This window comes from Dipodomys spectabilis, unplaced genomic scaffold (assembly GCF_019054845.1).
Source record: "Dipodomys spectabilis isolate Male_0828 unplaced genomic scaffold, ASM1905484v1 ptg000504l, whole genome shotgun sequence".
NCBI classification, from domain to species: domain Eukaryota; kingdom Metazoa; phylum Chordata; class Mammalia; order Rodentia; family Heteromyidae; genus Dipodomys; species Dipodomys spectabilis.
Window position 1 is genome coordinate 2,643,564 of NW_024871181.1, and position 16,373 is coordinate 2,659,936.

The 16,373-nt window shown below is 50.4% G+C and overlaps 1 protein-coding gene across 4 annotated transcripts; it reads right to left on the reverse strand.

Moving 5' to 3' along the window:
- Window positions 1-9,630: 9,630 nt before the first annotated feature.
- Window positions 9,631-14,041, reverse strand: Cplane2 (ciliogenesis and planar polarity effector 2). 4 transcript variants are annotated; one of them, XM_042669753.1, is made up of 6 exons: window positions 13,946-14,041; window positions 13,563-13,676; window positions 11,877-12,029; window positions 11,002-11,126; window positions 10,517-10,653; window positions 9,631-10,207 (listed from the first exon to the last, which is right to left on the reverse strand). In XM_042669753.1, exons 2-6 carry the CDS (start codon window positions 13,672-13,674, stop codon window positions 9,958-9,960), a joined length of 777 nt encoding a protein of 258 aa, XP_042525687.1. In that variant the 5' UTR covers window positions 13,675-13,676; window positions 13,946-14,041; the 3' UTR covers window positions 9,631-9,957. The 4 variants fall into 4 exon arrangements, with proteins under 4 accessions (XP_042525687.1, XP_042525684.1, XP_042525683.1 ...); XM_042669750.1 differs by having other exon boundaries at window positions 13,915-14,029; XM_042669749.1 differs by lacking the exon at window positions 13,946-14,041 and adding an exon at window positions 13,808-13,897.
- Between the last annotated feature and the right edge of the window lie 2,332 nt (window positions 14,042-16,373).

Genomic DNA, 16,373 nt, shown 5'->3' on the forward strand with positions numbered 1-16,373 from the left:
CCACCACATCCTGGAGGCATGGACAAACCCTGTGTATACATGTCTGCACATACATGCTACATGCCTAATTTAATAGCCAATACAATTACTTGGCATTGCTGAACGCAGGCAACTGCTTGCCACCTCTCATCTCATTTAATCCTCACTGTTATCATCCCTGACTTATAGGTGGGGAAAATGAGCAGAGAAGCTGTTGTGTGGCAAATGGCGGAGCCGGCATTCTCACTCAGGCCTCCCAGCTCTAGCCACCTCATACATTCTCTAACACACTGATGTGCAATCAGATATATGGATACAGGCATTGACATAAAAATCCCTGTGCCTCCATGTACACACATACTGTCACACATATGTACAGACAAACTCAGACTCACAAGCCAGTTTTTTTTAGTTACACATTTTTTTCCAAACATACACATTGATCACTAGACATTTACACACCCACCAGAGACTTGACACACACAGTTACATACTCATGCCAAGATACAGACACAAACATGGACCTACAAGTCCCTGCTGCAGTGCTACCTACCCCCCTTCCAGACACAGAGCTGTGGCCTCAGCACTGAGTGATGCCCACACCCATGCCAAGCTGGCTGGGAGGGTCACAGACTGGCAGACAGGCCACCACCCAACTTAGACTAGGCCCTCCCAGGGAAGGGCAGAGAGGTGACCTAGCCCCCCAGCTTGTTGGAAGAGAGGGGTTTCTCCCCATTCCAACTCCCAGCCTCTGGGCCAGGCCAGGTTGAAGGGGTCCTTTTTAGGCAGGACGTCATTCCATCGGAGCCTTCCAGGTCCAGGCCCCCAAGGCCTTTGCTCTAAGGGGGTCTGCCTGTCCCCCTCCAGCCCCTCACCTCTCCAGCCAGGGCTGAGACCCGCTGCTGATGCTGTTATGTTGTTCCTTCAGCTGCTCCCGGCAGGGGAAGCCCTCTCTCTGCCCAGCTGGCTGGGGGAGATCCCACCCAGACAAAGAGTTTGATTCATCAAACCCTGTGGTGTGGCAAGCGGGAGGGAGGGAGGGAGGAAAGGAAGGAGGGAGTAAGCTGCAGGCTGGGCGGGGGCCTACCCTAGCCTGGCCTCGTTGTGGGCAGGCTGGGCAGCAAAGACCCCCCACACCCTGCACCCTGGCTCCTCAGGCAAAGGGGCAGTGCCCAGCCTGTCAGGGCCAGGAGACAGAGACAGAAGGAGACCCACAGATGGAAACAGAGTCAGTGACACTGAAAACTTCAGACAGTCCAGATATGTAGAGACAGACACGAAGCCCACAAATACCCGGGGAGACAGATGGACAAACAATTCATGCCCTGTGGGGTTGGCAGTCTGGTGAGAGAGCCAAAAACAAAAGTAGTTACAATCTCAGTTGGCAAGAGCCACGCCAGAAGCTACCATTTGAGTAGGGTGCTGGGCTAGAGTCACCCTAGATATACTGAGAAAGCTTCTGGGAGGAGGTAATAATAACTAACTTCTACACACAGCTAAAGTTTCCAGAGAACCAGTGATGAGGGACCCCTGGCCTTCAATAGTCATGATAGTGTCTGTGACTCCAAAAAGATGACCCAGTGGGAGGATGGCTAGTCTCTGCACAACCCCTTAACAACCTCTCCTCTCTTCTCATGTCCTGGCCTGGAAGGATGGAGAGGGGGTGACTGTGCTCCTAAGGAATTGTACTTTTTTTTTCTCTTTTGCTGGTCCTAGGGCTTGAACTCAGGGCCTAGGTGCTGTCCCTGAGCTTTTCTGCTCAAGGCTAGCATTCTACCCCTTGAGTCATAGTTCTACTTCTGGCTTTTTGGTGACTAATTGGAGGTAACAGTCTCATGCCCAAGCTGGCTTCTAACTGCACTCCTCAGATCTCAGCCTCTTGAGTAGCTAGGGTTATAGGTAGGATCCACCAGCACCCAGCCAGGAACTGTACTTTCAAACCTCCATCCTTCAAGCTTCCCTGAAATTCCATATCCTCATCTGGTTTGTAGGACAGCTGCAGCAAGTTGATACTTTATGGAGAGAATTAACAGTGTGGCAAAAAGCACCTGGGGCAGGCCAGGTGCTGGGGGTGTATGTCTTTAATCCTAGCTCAACTCAGGAGGCTAAGATGGGAGAATGGAGTTTTGAAGCCAGTCTGAACAGACACATCTGAGAGACTCTTTTCTTCATTTATTTCCCATTTAACCAGCAAAATACCAGAAGTGGAGGTATGACTCAAGTGATAGAGTGCCAGCTTTAAGCAAATAAGCTAAGGAAGAGCACCAGGCCCTAAGTTCATGCCCCAAGACTGGCAAAAACATGGGCTCGGAAGGTTGCTCAGTGGTAGAGTGCTCGCCTTGTATGCATGAAGCCCTGGGTTCGATTCCTCAGCACCACATAAGCAGGAAAAAGCCGGAAGTGGTGCTGTGGCTCAAGTGGTAGAGCGCTAGCCTTGAGCTGAAGAGCTGAGGGACAGTGACCAGGCCCAGAGTTCAAGCCCCATAACTGGCAAAAAAAAAAAAAAAAAAAAGACTGGCAAAAACAAAAAAGACAAACCCTGGGGCAGAGTGGAACCTAGTCATCGATGGTCATTCCATGGGTTGAAGTGTTGTCATTGCTCTCCCGCCAACTGGACGATGGCTTTGGCCATCACTCTGATAAGGAAAAGGAGGCCACCGGACATGGCAGAAATGTGTGCGAAGGGACACACTCCCTGTCTACCAAAAGTCACACGTACATGTACACTGCCCCTGCTCCCTTGTATTCTGGAAGATTCTCTGGACTTGGATTCTGGAAACTCCTGAAAGAGCAGACACTGCCTCCCTCATCATATAGAAGGGTAAATAAGCAGAACATTGAGCTCCTAGGGGAAGAAGCACCCCCAAACAAGGCCTCAGAAAACACTGAGGAAATAGAGGGCAGGAGGGAGGATCGAGGTGGGGGTCTGGAGGGAGTGTACCTCCACCTCTACTCCTGCCCAGGTCAAGAAGCCATGGAAATAACCCACTTAGTTGAAAGGCCAGCCCTGGGGCCTTCCAGAAATGTGGCCCACCTGAGCTCTTTGTTGGGGACCCAGGAAGGCCAGAGCTGGGTTATTTATATTGTGTGTAGCTCATCTCTGTCCAAGGGAGGAAAAAAAGTGTGTGTGTGTGTGTGTGTTGGGGGAGGGGGGGGGAAGGGGAGCTTCAGGAAGAGATTGGTCCCTGGGAGCAGAATCATTACCTGGCCCAGGACATGATCACAGAACCGTAGTGGCCCACTACCAAGGGAAACTCTAGACCTTGAAAGTGTAAGCTCTGCCGAGATTCAAGGATCAGTGTTGACACTGACCAGCTGTGTGCAGCCTCAGGCAAGTCATATAGCCCAGGCCTGAGCCTCAGGATCCCCACCTAGTCAAATGACCCCCCCCCCCCCAAGCCCCTAGATACTCCGACTAAGAAATCTGTGTGATCATACCTGTGTATCTGCAGGTCCAGAAGAATGGACAGAGGCCAGGGAGAGCCCTGTCCAGCAGGCACTGCTAAATCCAGTAACCAATGGGTCCACTGGTAAGGCTGGCAGAGCCCATCCCTGGATACTTCCGTGGTCCAGAGAAAGCACCCTCAGGCCCCTTCACCTAGCTTTTCCCTGACCCTTGCCTAGTGCTCCTTGTTCTGCTGCCCAGAAGAACAGGGTGCCTACCAGAGCTTGTTGGCCCCATATGAGACAAAACCAAGTAGGAAATGGTGGCTGGCAAGGGGCCCCAGGCCAAGAAACGTCTGCAGATCCCAAGGGGCCAGAAGGGGGTCAAGGACAGGATCAGCAGCCGGGCAGGCAGCACAAAGGGCTCATTTGGAGAAGACTAATGGGAGAAGGATGGGCTGGCACCGGGTCAGGTCGGTCGGGCCCTACCTCAGCCAGAGAGCTCGGTCCAGCTGCTGGCACAGTCCAGGACTCCAGGCCACCCTGGGGGCTGTGGGGCTGCAGATAAGTCCTCAGGGGGCGATGTCAGCATGGTCCCTGAGCCAGGCAATGCAAGCTGCTGGGCATTGTGTGGGATAGGGAGGGGGGGAGGCGCAGGCGGAGGGAGCCTTAGAGAGGCAGGCGGTTGTCTCAACGTGCCCTGCTCTCCGCCCCCCTTCCCCAGAACCGGTTTGGCTAGTCTAGGGTAAGAGAGGGGGCTGGAACAATGGGAGTCCTATGCCTAAGAGAGGCAACGAAGGACCCCAGACAGACATCCAAAAGATGCAAGAGGCACTGTTCTGTTCTGGCCATCTCTTTTCTGGAGCTCCTCAAATGTGAGACTTGTTCAGGGGACTTTTGGGAGCTGGGGAGCCTCCTGGGAGCTTCATAGAGAACCTCCCAAACCTTAGGATTCCTCGGGAACTTTGAGATCTCTGCTCACCCTCTCTGAATATGTTACTACATCTGTAAATTGGGACCACTCAGCTGGATGCTTGGGAGACAAAAAGCCTTGAAAATTAGCAGTATACCATCTGGCATAATCCTAGACAGTTCTCCCCAACATGGATACTCCTTACAAATGACCCACCCTTTCCCACTGCCTGGAATGATGTGATAGTTCCAACAACCCCCTCGACCATGAAGCCTATACAGACTAGTCCACAACGACTGAGTCCTCCTCAAGAAAACAACTTAAAAAAATGAAGTCAGGGTTGGAGGCATGGCTCAGGTGGTAGAGTGCCAGCCAATGAGCAAAAGCAAGTGTCAGATAGCAAGTTTTAGTCCTGGTCTCAGACCAAAAAAAAAACACACACACAAAAAAAAAAACAGAGAGAGGGAGAGAGAGAAGGAGGGAGAGAGAAAGGGGAGAGAAGAGAGAGAGAGAGAGAGAGAGAGAGAGAGAGAGAGAGAGAGAGAAGGAGAGAGAGAGAGAGAAATAGCCAGTCAGGGGCTGGGAAAGTAGCTCAGTGGTAGAGTGCTTGCCTTGCATGCATGAGGTCCTGGGGTCTATTCCTCAGCACCACATAATCAGAAAAAGCCAGAAGTGGTGCTATGCCTCAGGTGGTAGAGCGCTAGCCTTGAGCTGAAGAGCTCATGACTAAAAAATAAATAAATAAATAAAATAAAATAAATAAATAGCCTACAAATAGGGCCTGCTCTGTCTGACATTCAATCGTTTTTATAAATGTTTATTTAGTTTAGTGCTGGGGATTAAACCCAGGACCTCAGACTTATGAGGAAAATGTTCTGCTACTTGAGGTATGCCCCAGCTCCTGGCATGTAATTCTCACAAAACCTGTGGAAAAAGAAGTTGCTTTTCCATAATGTTTACCATTTATTTGGGCATTCTGCAATTTTCAAGTTTATACTAATAATGAGTATTTTACAAATACTAATGGTTATGCTGTTCCTCTCACTGTGTACTACGTGTCAATGCTGATTTGAGTACATGCATTTCCTCACTCAATCTCCACCATGACTTAAAGGTAGATCCTTGTGGCTGCGGTCACCTAGTAGATGAGTCCACATAGCCTGTGTAAGTCACTCGCTGTAGGGATCTGGCCAATCCCTTTTTCTGGGCCAGGAGAGTAGGCTAGAGGGCTGAGCTAAGGCCTGGGGGTGGCCAAGGGGCATAGCAGATAGTGAGGATATGGGGAGAGAGCCTGCAGCCTTGCAGAAGAAAGGAGCTTCTCCTGGGACAGACCTTGAAAATGAAGGCATCCTCTTGGAGAGTCTGGATTCTGTGTACCTCTGAGCTAAGGGCAGAGTTGATGGGAGTTCTATTAGGTACAAGGAGACAGCTATGGTGTACTGGGTCAGCCCCTATACTCCTGTATCCAACCCATCATCCTCTAAAGCCACCCTGTGCCCCTGACCACCAAGACTGGAACTGAAGGTAGCTCTGCCTGGGAGTTCCAGTTCACATCTGATATAGATAGCCCTACAACCCACAGCTTCACTCACCACATCTCTACTCACATTGCTCAGACAGTGAGGTGTGGACCCAGTCCAAGGGCAGGATCAGTTTCAGGTTGTTAGCCTCAGCAGGGTGACAGGCTGTATCATTTCACATGGAAGGGTAGGAGGAACCTGAGCAAGCCCACACTGTGTCTGGAGCTGGGAACAGTGCTCCCACATCCCAGGGACCCCACACTTGGATGTTCAGTGTGGAACACCGAGTTGCTGATAATGCCCTGGTGAATTATGATAGATTTCTAGGGTCTATCATCCAGAGATGTGGCTTAGGAGGTGGGTGTTCTGAGAAGTAGGTTTCAGCACAGCCTGAAGGAGCCCATCTTCCCAGAATGAGGGCCCAAAGCCCTCTAGTGAGGATGGGGATGACTGCAGAGCCTATAAGTAGGTAGGGAAGTCGGGTGCAGTGGGCAAGGAGGGGAGGGAGAGGAAGTAGAGTCCTTTAAGGACATCTTTGCTGGACTCTGGGCCAACTGTGGGGTCAGGAATATACCCTACAGCTATGTGGCTGGTGTCCCTACTGCACAGGGAATTTTGCAAGTGCAGGAGTGAGGTTTGATTCATTTTAGACTTTGCAGGGTCTTTTCCTTCAGGGCTGGTTAAGACTCTGGGAGTGGTAGGTGGGTGGATAGATAGACACATGGATGGATGGATGGACCAGTGCATGGATGGCTAGGTAGGAGGAGGGTAGATGAATGGGTAAGTAAACAAATGGATGGGGCTGGGAAGGTGGCTCAGTGGTAGAGTGCTTGCCTTGCAAGCCTGAGGCCCTGGGTTCGATTCCTCAGCACCACATAAGCAAAAAGAAAAAAGCCAGAAGTGGCGCTGTGGCTCAAGTGGTAGAGCACTAGCCTTGAGCTGAAGAGCTGAGGGATAGCACCCAGGCCCAGAGTTCAGGCCCCATGACTGGACCAAAAAAAAACAAAACAAAACAACAACAAAAAAAACAAATGGATGGTCATGTGAAAAGGGCTTAATAGATTGACAAATGGCTGGGCAGGAGGCAGAAATAGGTGGTTAAACTAGACAAGCAACCTATAAGTAAATCAGTGTAAGTGGGCCCACAGTGGGTAGGCAGAAGGCAGATGGGTGAAGGATGGATGCATGGATGGAAGGCCAGGTGGCTAGCAGATGGAAGTCTGTTTGGTGGTTGATGGGACAGATGGATGATGGACAAATAAATGGATACATTTACTAGTTTAGCCAGTAACTATGAACTGACTGCATGCTACTCTGAAGTAGATATTCCATGGTGAGTAAACCAGACAAGATTTGTGTCTTAATGGACTTACAATTAAACAAATGAACACAATCATGTAATGGTGAAGATCTCTGGTGAAGGAAGACCTTTTCAGGATAGTCACTCTGAGGAGATGACATTTCAGCTGAGACCTAAAAGATAAAAAGCTGCGAAGTGTGGAGGCAGCATTTCATGGAGAGGTTTGTTGGCCCTTGCTACTGCAGAGCTTTAGGCAGACACAGGGGCCACTCCCTGGAGCTCCGAGTCCTGGTTGTTTGCAGCTTGGAGTGACAGGGGCAGGGTCACCGGTGTCCCTGGAGACCCCACCATTAGGCTGACCAACCCATTTTTTTCTATCTTCAGCAGTGCAAGGCTCAGTTCCCAGGATGTGCTCAGCTTGGGATATGCTGAGTAAGCTAGCATCACACAACGGCTGCTCTTTCCCATTTATTGGGCACACTCTAATGTGCCAGGCCCTGTGCCCATTTTATCATCACAGCCCTTCCATGGGGGACACTAGGAGCAAACACAATTTACAGAAGAGAGGCTGACGTGGTTCACAAAGGTCATAGGGCTGGCTAAGACAGTCTACCCACTGCCTTGATGACCTGAGCAAGGGAGCTGCCCCCCATGTGTACATCTCTCAGCCCAGCAGCCCTATACACAGGCCACAAAGTCTTCCACTGCAGAAGTTAAGAGGTAGGGTAAGCTCACAGTAACCTCCTTTTCCTCAGGCTTTGCTTGCTTCCAGCTCTACACTAGAGGAGGCCTCTGGGAGGGGCTGGAGAAGCTGGGTAGCCCTGAGATAGAGGTGCTCTAGGAGGGAACTGTTTACCTTTGGATTTGGGGTGAAGGTGGATGAGGGATCTATACTCTGACCAAAGCTAGTTATGAGAAACCTAAAAAATAGCCAGCCTTAAGGTGGGTAGAATTGGATTATTCTCCTGATTAGCTTCTGGCTCTGGCCTACATTGGTATCTGGGAAAGTGGTGAACCCAGGGATATCTGAGGGGACACAAGCTTGCTGGTGCTCAAAACTTCCAGCCAAAGCCAGGGACCCCTGGCTCATGCCTGTGATTCTAGCTACTTATGAGGCTGAGATCTGGGGATTGCAGTTCAAAGCCAGCCCAAGCAGAAAAATCCCTGTGAGACTCATCTCCAATTAACCACTCAAAAACTGGAAGTGGCACTGTGGCTCAAAGTGGTAGAGCACTAGCCTTGAGTGAAAGAGCTCAGGGACAGAGCCCAGGCCCTGTGTTCAAGCCCTATGACAAAAACAAACAAAAAAACAACCCTGCCAGCCAGGCTGTTGGCTCACACTTATAATACTAACTATTCAGGAGGCTGAGATCTAAGGATCAAGGGTCAAAGCCAGCCCAGGCAGGAAAGTCCATGAGACTCTTACCTCCAAGAAACTAACCAAAAAAAAAAAAAAAAAAAAAGAAAGCCAGAAGTGGAGCTTGTAGAGTACCAGCCTTGAATGAAAAGGCGAAGGGACAGTGCTTAGGCCCTGAGTTCAGGCCCTAGTACTAGCACAAAAAAAAGTATGTGTGGGGCTGGGAAGGTGGCTCAGTGGTAGAGCGCTTGCCTTGCATGCCTGAGGCCCTGGGTTCGATTCCTCAGCACCACATAAGCAAAAAGAAAAAAGCCAGAAGTGGCGCTGTGGCTCAAGTGGTAGAGCACTAGCCTTGAGCTGAAGAGCTGAGGGATAGCGCCCAGGCCCAGAGTTCAGGCCTCACGACCAGACCAAAAAAAAAAAAAAAAGTGTTTGTGTGTGTGTGTGTGTGTGTGTGTGAGAGAGAGAGAGAGAGAGAACAAAACCCCACAAGTGCCTACAGTATTTGGAGGTTCAGTTCCCCAGGGCTGCCGTCACTTGTTCCTGTCCACACATTGTTGCCACCTCAGTGGCATAGGGTTACTTACTGTGTTAGAGAAATAGAGGAATGGGCCAGACAGCTTAGCCTGCCTGGAAGCAGAAAGGCTGAGGGTGGAGTGCTGCCCATGGTCTAGGAGTGGGCACCGGTCCACAGGCTGAGGCTCGGGTCCTGCCCAGGCATTGCCCTTCTTGGGGTATGAATAAGCTCAAGGTCTGAGCTCTGAGTCTCAACTGGGGGTAAGGACACCTTCCTGCTCCTGTCCTTACTGGCTGCCCGGCAGGCCATCTCACACCCAGGCCCCATCCAGTATGGTCCTTAGGCCTGTCCAGTAGTGCTGACTGACTCACAGACTGTCACAGATATAAAGCTGTCCTGGTACTGGATGGACGGCATCTCCCAGCCTCCACTGCAGCAACTTGCAAGCATGTAGCCGGGTGCTAGCCAATAGAAAGTGTCCACAGAAACCTCCAAAACCTTACACATCCCCAGTCTGCTGACTGGACTCTGATGCTCTGGGGCAAATGGAAAATCTCAGGACCTGGGTCTCTGTGTGGGTATGTGGAGCAGGACCCACCTCCTTCCCTCGTCCTGAGGTGCAATTTTAGTCAGAAAAAACTACAGAGTTAGCGCTGTGATTTCAGAGTTTTATCCCGCTTGAAGTCACCTCCTGGTAAGGTCCAGGACCCTGTGACTCCCTCATCCCCATCACCTCCAGTGCTGCGGAAGAAGGGAAGTGGAAGGCTGGGGGAGGGACTAGAGCTTTGGGCCCTGCTCTGGAGCTTTGTGCCACTCCTTCCTCACTTCCTAATTCAGCAAGATATGTTCTGCAGGGTGGGGGTCTCCTCCCCCACCTGCCCAGTCTCAAGATGGGAGCAGCCTTAGGCTCTAGGTCGTGCCCTTGGTCCTGTTACCTTGGGGCTCCGAGTGGAGACTCATAGGTGTCCACTCATGATGCCATCCCCCTTAGCCAGGAGCATTCTCTGAGGGGCTGGGAAGCAGGCCGGCTGTCACCTGGTCCTGGTACCACAGCTGCTCAGCAAGGCCATTAAGCACATGGGCAACATCAGCCAGCCCTGCTCGCCCATCCAGTGTGCGCCCATCAGCTAGCCGCCGCCCTGGCACACTTTTCACCCGCAGCAAGGGCAGCCCCCAGGTCTGCCTGAAGATTGTGAGTTCTCGCTCAGGCACGTCTGTATGCATGTATTGGTCAAATCTGGAGGACAGTCAAGGAGTCTGGTCAGGTGCCTCTGCTTACTGCTCACCACTCCTAGCTTAGTTTCTCTAGAGCCCCACACCCAGGTGCTAGGGTAGACCCAAGAGCATCCCTTAAGAAAAACCCCACAAAGCCAGGCGCCGGTGGCTCACACCTATAATCCTAGCTACTCAGGAGGTTGAGATCTGAGGATCGTGGTTCAAAGCCACAGGCTGGACACCAGAGCTTGGCAGAGGCAGGGCTCCTGACCTCACTCTGGGCCTTATCAAAAGTGGCTTCTGACAGTCCCAGGGGCCATCCAAAGGATACTTGGAGCCAATAACCATCTTGACGACACTAGGCGACTCACTTGTCATGCGGGCCAGCTGTCCAGGCAAGTCTTCAAAAGAGGTGCGGTCCGTGAAGGAGAAGAGGAACAGGAAGGCGTCTGTGTTCTCTTTGCAAGCCTGAGGATGGAGAGGCTGGCTCACAGTATGTGACACTGACTATCGAATCACATACCCACGGGACCAAAGCCCTCTACTCAGCCGAGAAGAATCAGTAACAATCCCTTCTTTCTCAAATGGGGAAACTGAGGCCCAGAGTATGGAGTGGCTGTCCCAAGTGCAGAGTTGCAGCTAGAATACTGGCCCCAGCGCCAGTTCAAAGTTCTATGGCTCAGCACTCTACTCTCAGCTCATTCATGCCCATGCTGCTACAGAGATAGGCCTGACTCAGTTCACAAATCTGTATTCAGAACTCACCACAGACAATCCCCACTCCCAGAGCTCACCCAGGCCTGCACACCTGCTCACCGGTAGCATGTGATCGAACTTCTTGAGAGCAGACTCTCCACAGTCCCAGAACTCGAACCGGAACATGACAACACGGTTACTGGCCTGTAGCTTGGCTGGCCAAAATACCACAGTGGTCTGGATGCCTGAGCAAGGCCAGGGGTCAGCCATTCAGCATGAAAGAAATGGGGGCGGGGGAGAGACAGGGGCCCGAAAGGTATAGCGAGAAGAGATTTATCCCTTTCCTGGTGGGTCACTGGGCTTGATATGGAAGGCACAGTCCTTGACCTGGGAGAATTCTGTCTCATGGGGGAGGCAGACCTGCCCTGGAGGAGCTTAGGGTACAGAGGAAGATGAAGCTCTCACATGACAACAGCTTCACTGATCTATAGGAAACCCAAAGGTCCTGGGATATGGGGCACTGGTGGCTCACACCTACTCAGGAGGCTTAGGTCTAAGAATCATAGTTCAAAACCAGCCTGGGCAGGAAAGTCCATGAGACTTATCTCCTCCAATTAAGCACAAAAAAAAAAAAAGCAAGAAAGGGTAGAAAAGGAGTTGCAACTCAAGTGGTAGAGTGATAACATTGAGCAAAAAAGCTCAGGGACAGTACTCAGGCCCTGAGTTCAAGCCCCAGGATCAACACAAACAAATAAAGGAATTAATCAACCTAGTAACAAGAAACAAGTATTTACCCGAGCCAGCTTAATGCTAGGTATGGATGTTACCACCACTAACTCCAGTACCAAACCCAGGACATCTCCAGGGAGAGAAGAAACAATAGGGGCTCATTTTCCAAAGTCACAGAAGAAGTGGTAGAGTTGGATAAAACCCTAGCTTGTGTGGCCAAAGGCCACAGAAGGCCTCCAAGGAGAGACAGAGGGGAACCCACTTACCAGTGGTCTCATGGTGTGCCACGGGCACCTCTAGGCCAGCCAGCTTGGCCACCAGTGCTGTCTTGCCCACACCACTCTTCCCAGACACAAAGATCTTGTAGCTGGCAGTGTCAATGGCCACAGGTGGGGGCAGTACTGGCCGCTCAAGCAGTCCTGGAGCAAAGAGGAAGCCATGAAGAATATGGGTGTGGATCCCACACTTGTTCCATCAGACCCTGGGAGGACGTGCCTAGGAGAATCCTCTTTCTAACTTTGCAGAAGCCTAGGATAACAGATAGCCCAAGTCTTTATAGTTAATATTTATCAGTACACAAAGTTGACAGACTGGATGTAATTCCCAGAAAGTTCACCCTAAATCTTTCTTCTTTCTTTTCTTTTCAGTCAGTCGTGGGGTTTGAACTGGGCACTGTCCCTGAGCTCTTTTGCTCAAGGCTAGGACTCTACCACTTTGAGCCATAGCATCATTCTCAGTTTTCTGGTGGTTAACTGAAGATACAGTCTCATGGACTTTCTTGCCCAGGTAGTTTTGAACCACAATCCTCAGCTCTCAGCAGCCTCCTGAGTACCTAGGATTACAGGCATGAGCCACCAGTACCTGGCCATGAGATGATGTGTGTGTGTGTGTGTGTGTGTGTGTGTGTGTGTGTGTGTGCGCCTGTGCATTCACACCTATACTGAGACTTGAACTCAGGTCCTGGGTGTTGTCCCTGAACTTTTTTTGCTCAAAGCTGGTGGTCTACCATTTGAGCCACAGCTCCACTTCTACCTTTTTGATAATTAATTTGGTAGAGGCTCATGGACCTTCCTGCCCTGATTGGCTTTCAATTGTAATTCTCAGATCTCAGCCTCCTGAGTAGCTAGGATACAGGTATGAGCCACTGGTGCCTGGATATTTTTTTTTTTAACTGAAACTGTAGTGTTTTTGAGTTCCCATACATAAGAGCATGGCTTTTCAAGTCCCTTCTCTAACAGGCATATATTAAATATGCAAAAGTATTTTCAATTACTACAAATAAATCCTATAGAATCATTATACTGAAATGTCTATGGGTGTTAATTAAAAACTTGCAAAAAAAAAAAAACCCAAACAGTTATCCAGAGACTGATGAACTTAAAGTCCTCAGTTGTGAGCTACCCTTAAATTTTATTTATTTATTTTGTCCTAAACCTGTTGACACTCTGTCTCTTCTGGCCATCCCTGGAGTTCTAAGGCTGATGCCAGAGTCCTTTGGTGAGACCTGGGTAAGCTGGCTTCATCCTTCACCAGTGTCTAACCCCAGACAGCAGGATCTGGGAGGCCTGTCTTCATGTAGGAAGGCAGGATGCTGGACAAGTGTGTTAAATGTGTGGTTGAAAAGGTTAATAGCAATTCACTGTGTAAAGTGCCGAGCAGAGGGACTGGCACCAAGTGAGGGCTCCATCAGCAGCGTCTCTGGTGACAGTGGCTGCTGGCAAGGTTTCTGCTGTTTCCATGGTCCCAGTTTCTGATGGTGGAATTAGCTCTAGGGAGATTTGAGGGTGAAAGACTTAGGGATAGGGCATCCAGAAGTTCCCGAGATTGAGTGAGGAGTGCAGTGCAACAAGGCGGCACTGTCCTGCTTCTAATGTGCCCACACCACCTAAAGCCACGGGTGACACTGTCCTACCTAAGGCTGACGAGTGACACACTGGTGGTAGGGCACTTACCGAACACCCGCCGGCGATTCTTACGCAGGATGCAGGTCAAGTACTCCTTGCCCTCCGCGGTCTCGTGCCAGTCTGGGACAATCACCGAACCGTGCGCGGGAGATTTGGCCATGGCTGATCATGCCAAGGCAAATAGGTGGCAGAACCCGGAGAGGAGGGGAAAAGAGGAGAACTATCTCAAGGCGCCTGTGTGAGTCCATAACCCCTCCCCCCACTCTCCCGTGGACCCCCAGCTCCCCACCCACAAGCTGAAATTCCACAGCCCAGCTTCTCCATAATGCTCTTAAGAGGAAAGAGCAGTAGTAGTGTTCCCCTAATCATCTCCTGGCAGTCATCCTTGCTTTCCCTCTTCCTCCTCCATCCTGACTCCCGGGCCACACAACCTGCACAGCCAGCAATGCCCACATTGGGTTGCTTTGGGTAGAAACGGTCCCTTTAAAAGTCCACCGTGTGCTCCTGCAGCCCTGCCCCTTCCGCCCAGCCTGTATTTGGCTTCATTGTGGTGCTTGTGGGGCTCAGGCACTGGTACTCAAAGCGCATGTGCACTCCGTTGCCATGGAGACGTGGGGGGTGTGGTCGGGCTTCTGGGTTCAAGAAAGTGTTGGTCCCTCCCACCGAGTTTGCGGTTGGCAGAGCAGTAACTTGCTGACAGATCCTCTCCTTCAATGGTATCCTTTTCTCCACTTACTCCATCTGAGCCCAGCCAACTCCCAAACTTGATCAGACATGCTCTTCTCTGGGAACCCTCCACGCCTCCCTGGGCCTCAGTGTCCTCTTCTCTATAAATGAAAAATGCTTTTGTTGTTGTTGTTGTTCATAGAATTCTTTATAATAGGGGCTGGCAATGTGGCTTTGTGGTATAGTGCTTGCTGAGCATGTGTGAGAGTCCTCAGTACCACATAAACAAAAAAAAGCCAATCGAGGCGCTGTGGCTCAAGTGGTAGAGTGCAAGCCTTCAGCAAAAGCTCAGGCAGTGTCCAGACCCTGAGTTCAAGCCCCAGGACTGGCAAAAAACAAACAAAAAGAACCCTTTATAATAGTACCTGGTCCACAGCAGTGCTCAGTAAATTTAGTTACTGTTGTTGTTATCAACATCATTATGCTTTTATTCCCATTTATTCCCAGCCTGCCGGACCTCCCTCCAGGGAGTTAAATATCTCTGGCTTCAGATGGCTCAGAGGTGTCAGGGGCTGGCAAGAGATTTTAAAAATGAGTCAGAGGTCTTCTGGATTGGCATCACTTAATAGTTGGTTTATTCATTCAACAAATAATCACAGAGCCTCAATTGTGTGCCTACGCTGTTGTAGGTACTGGGAATACACAGCAGGCCAGAAGTCCTGCCCTCCTGGACTGGACCCTCCAGCCCTGGGGCTGTAATCTCCTATCCACTGTTCTAACTCTGTACTGTCAATCATGCAGAAGGTGGCTTCACAGTAGATGCCCATGAGTTGGACAGGGTTTGGGTGGCCGGCCATACTACACTTGTCACAAGGGTCTTGGTGCTCCACCTTCAAGGCCAGCAACCAGTTCTGTAGGGAGGGAGTTAAGGCCAGATAGTGGGGCTGTTCAGTAGTTACTGCACTAAATTCCATAAATATTGAATTCCATGTAAGTAGTATCATCTCTCTTTTCTTTTACAGAGGAACAAATTCAGAGACATCACATGACTTGTATGAAGTCCTACCACACAACTGGTCAATGGAAAACTAGACTCATAACCCAGCATTACCTGGGTGCTTATCTAAAGTATCTATCTGTTCTGCCAGATTGGGTTTTGTGTTCTTAACACTCATCTTGCAGCCCCTAGGAGAGCTGTTCCCAGGGAAGCAAAGAGCAGCCAGAGAGCCACAAACCCACAAATGGTTGAGTGAGGTTCATTATGTCAGTAGGGGTGGGGAGGGAAGGGATATGTAAGACAGCTTTTCTGTAACTTGCTTACCCTGCAGCTAGGCAGGAACACAAGACAACAATTCCTACAGGAGCTGCATCTGGAATCCTTTGCTCCAGCTCCTGGGTCACATGGTTCCCCTTTCTGAAACACTGCCTCTACCTCTAATCAGGGCTATTCACAGCTGTACAGAACTCTCACTGTAGACCAAGTTTGTCTAGACCAAGTTTGTCTCAGTGGCAAGGCTCAGATCGGAATTATCTTTGGGTTTCTAGATTTCACCTCCAGTGCTTCCCTGGCTGTGCTGGGCATGGGGAGAGAGGGGGGGAAACGACGACTCAGTAAGGGGTGGGAAAATGAATCATCTTGGCACAGTGAACTTGAAATAAGATGTCAAATGCTGCTGGGAGTTGGACACTGGTGGCTCACACCTGTCATCCTGGCTACTGATGGGGCTGATATATGATGACCAAGGTTTGAAACTAGCCTAGGGAGAAAAGTCTGAGAGACTCAGCAAAAAGCTATAAGTGGAGCTCTGGCTCAAGGAGCAGTGGACCAGCACTAAGTGAAAAAGCCAAACAAGAAGCAAAAGTTCAGCCAGGTGCCGGTGGCTCACACCTGTAATCCTAGCTACTCAGGAGGCTGCAATCTGAGGATGGCGGTTCAAAGCCAGCCTGGGCAGAAAGGTCCCTGAGACTCTTTATCTCCAATTAACTAGATTCAAAAACTGGATGTGGAATTGTGACGCAAAGTGGTAGAGTGCTATCCTTGAGAAAAAGAGTTCAGGGATGTACTCAGGCCCAGCGTTTAAGCCCCACAACCAACCCAAAAACAAAAAAAATACAGCAGCAGCAAGAGCTCAAGGCTCTGAGTTCAAGCCCCACTGTGGGCACGAAGAACAAAAATCCTGTTGGCCACAGAGA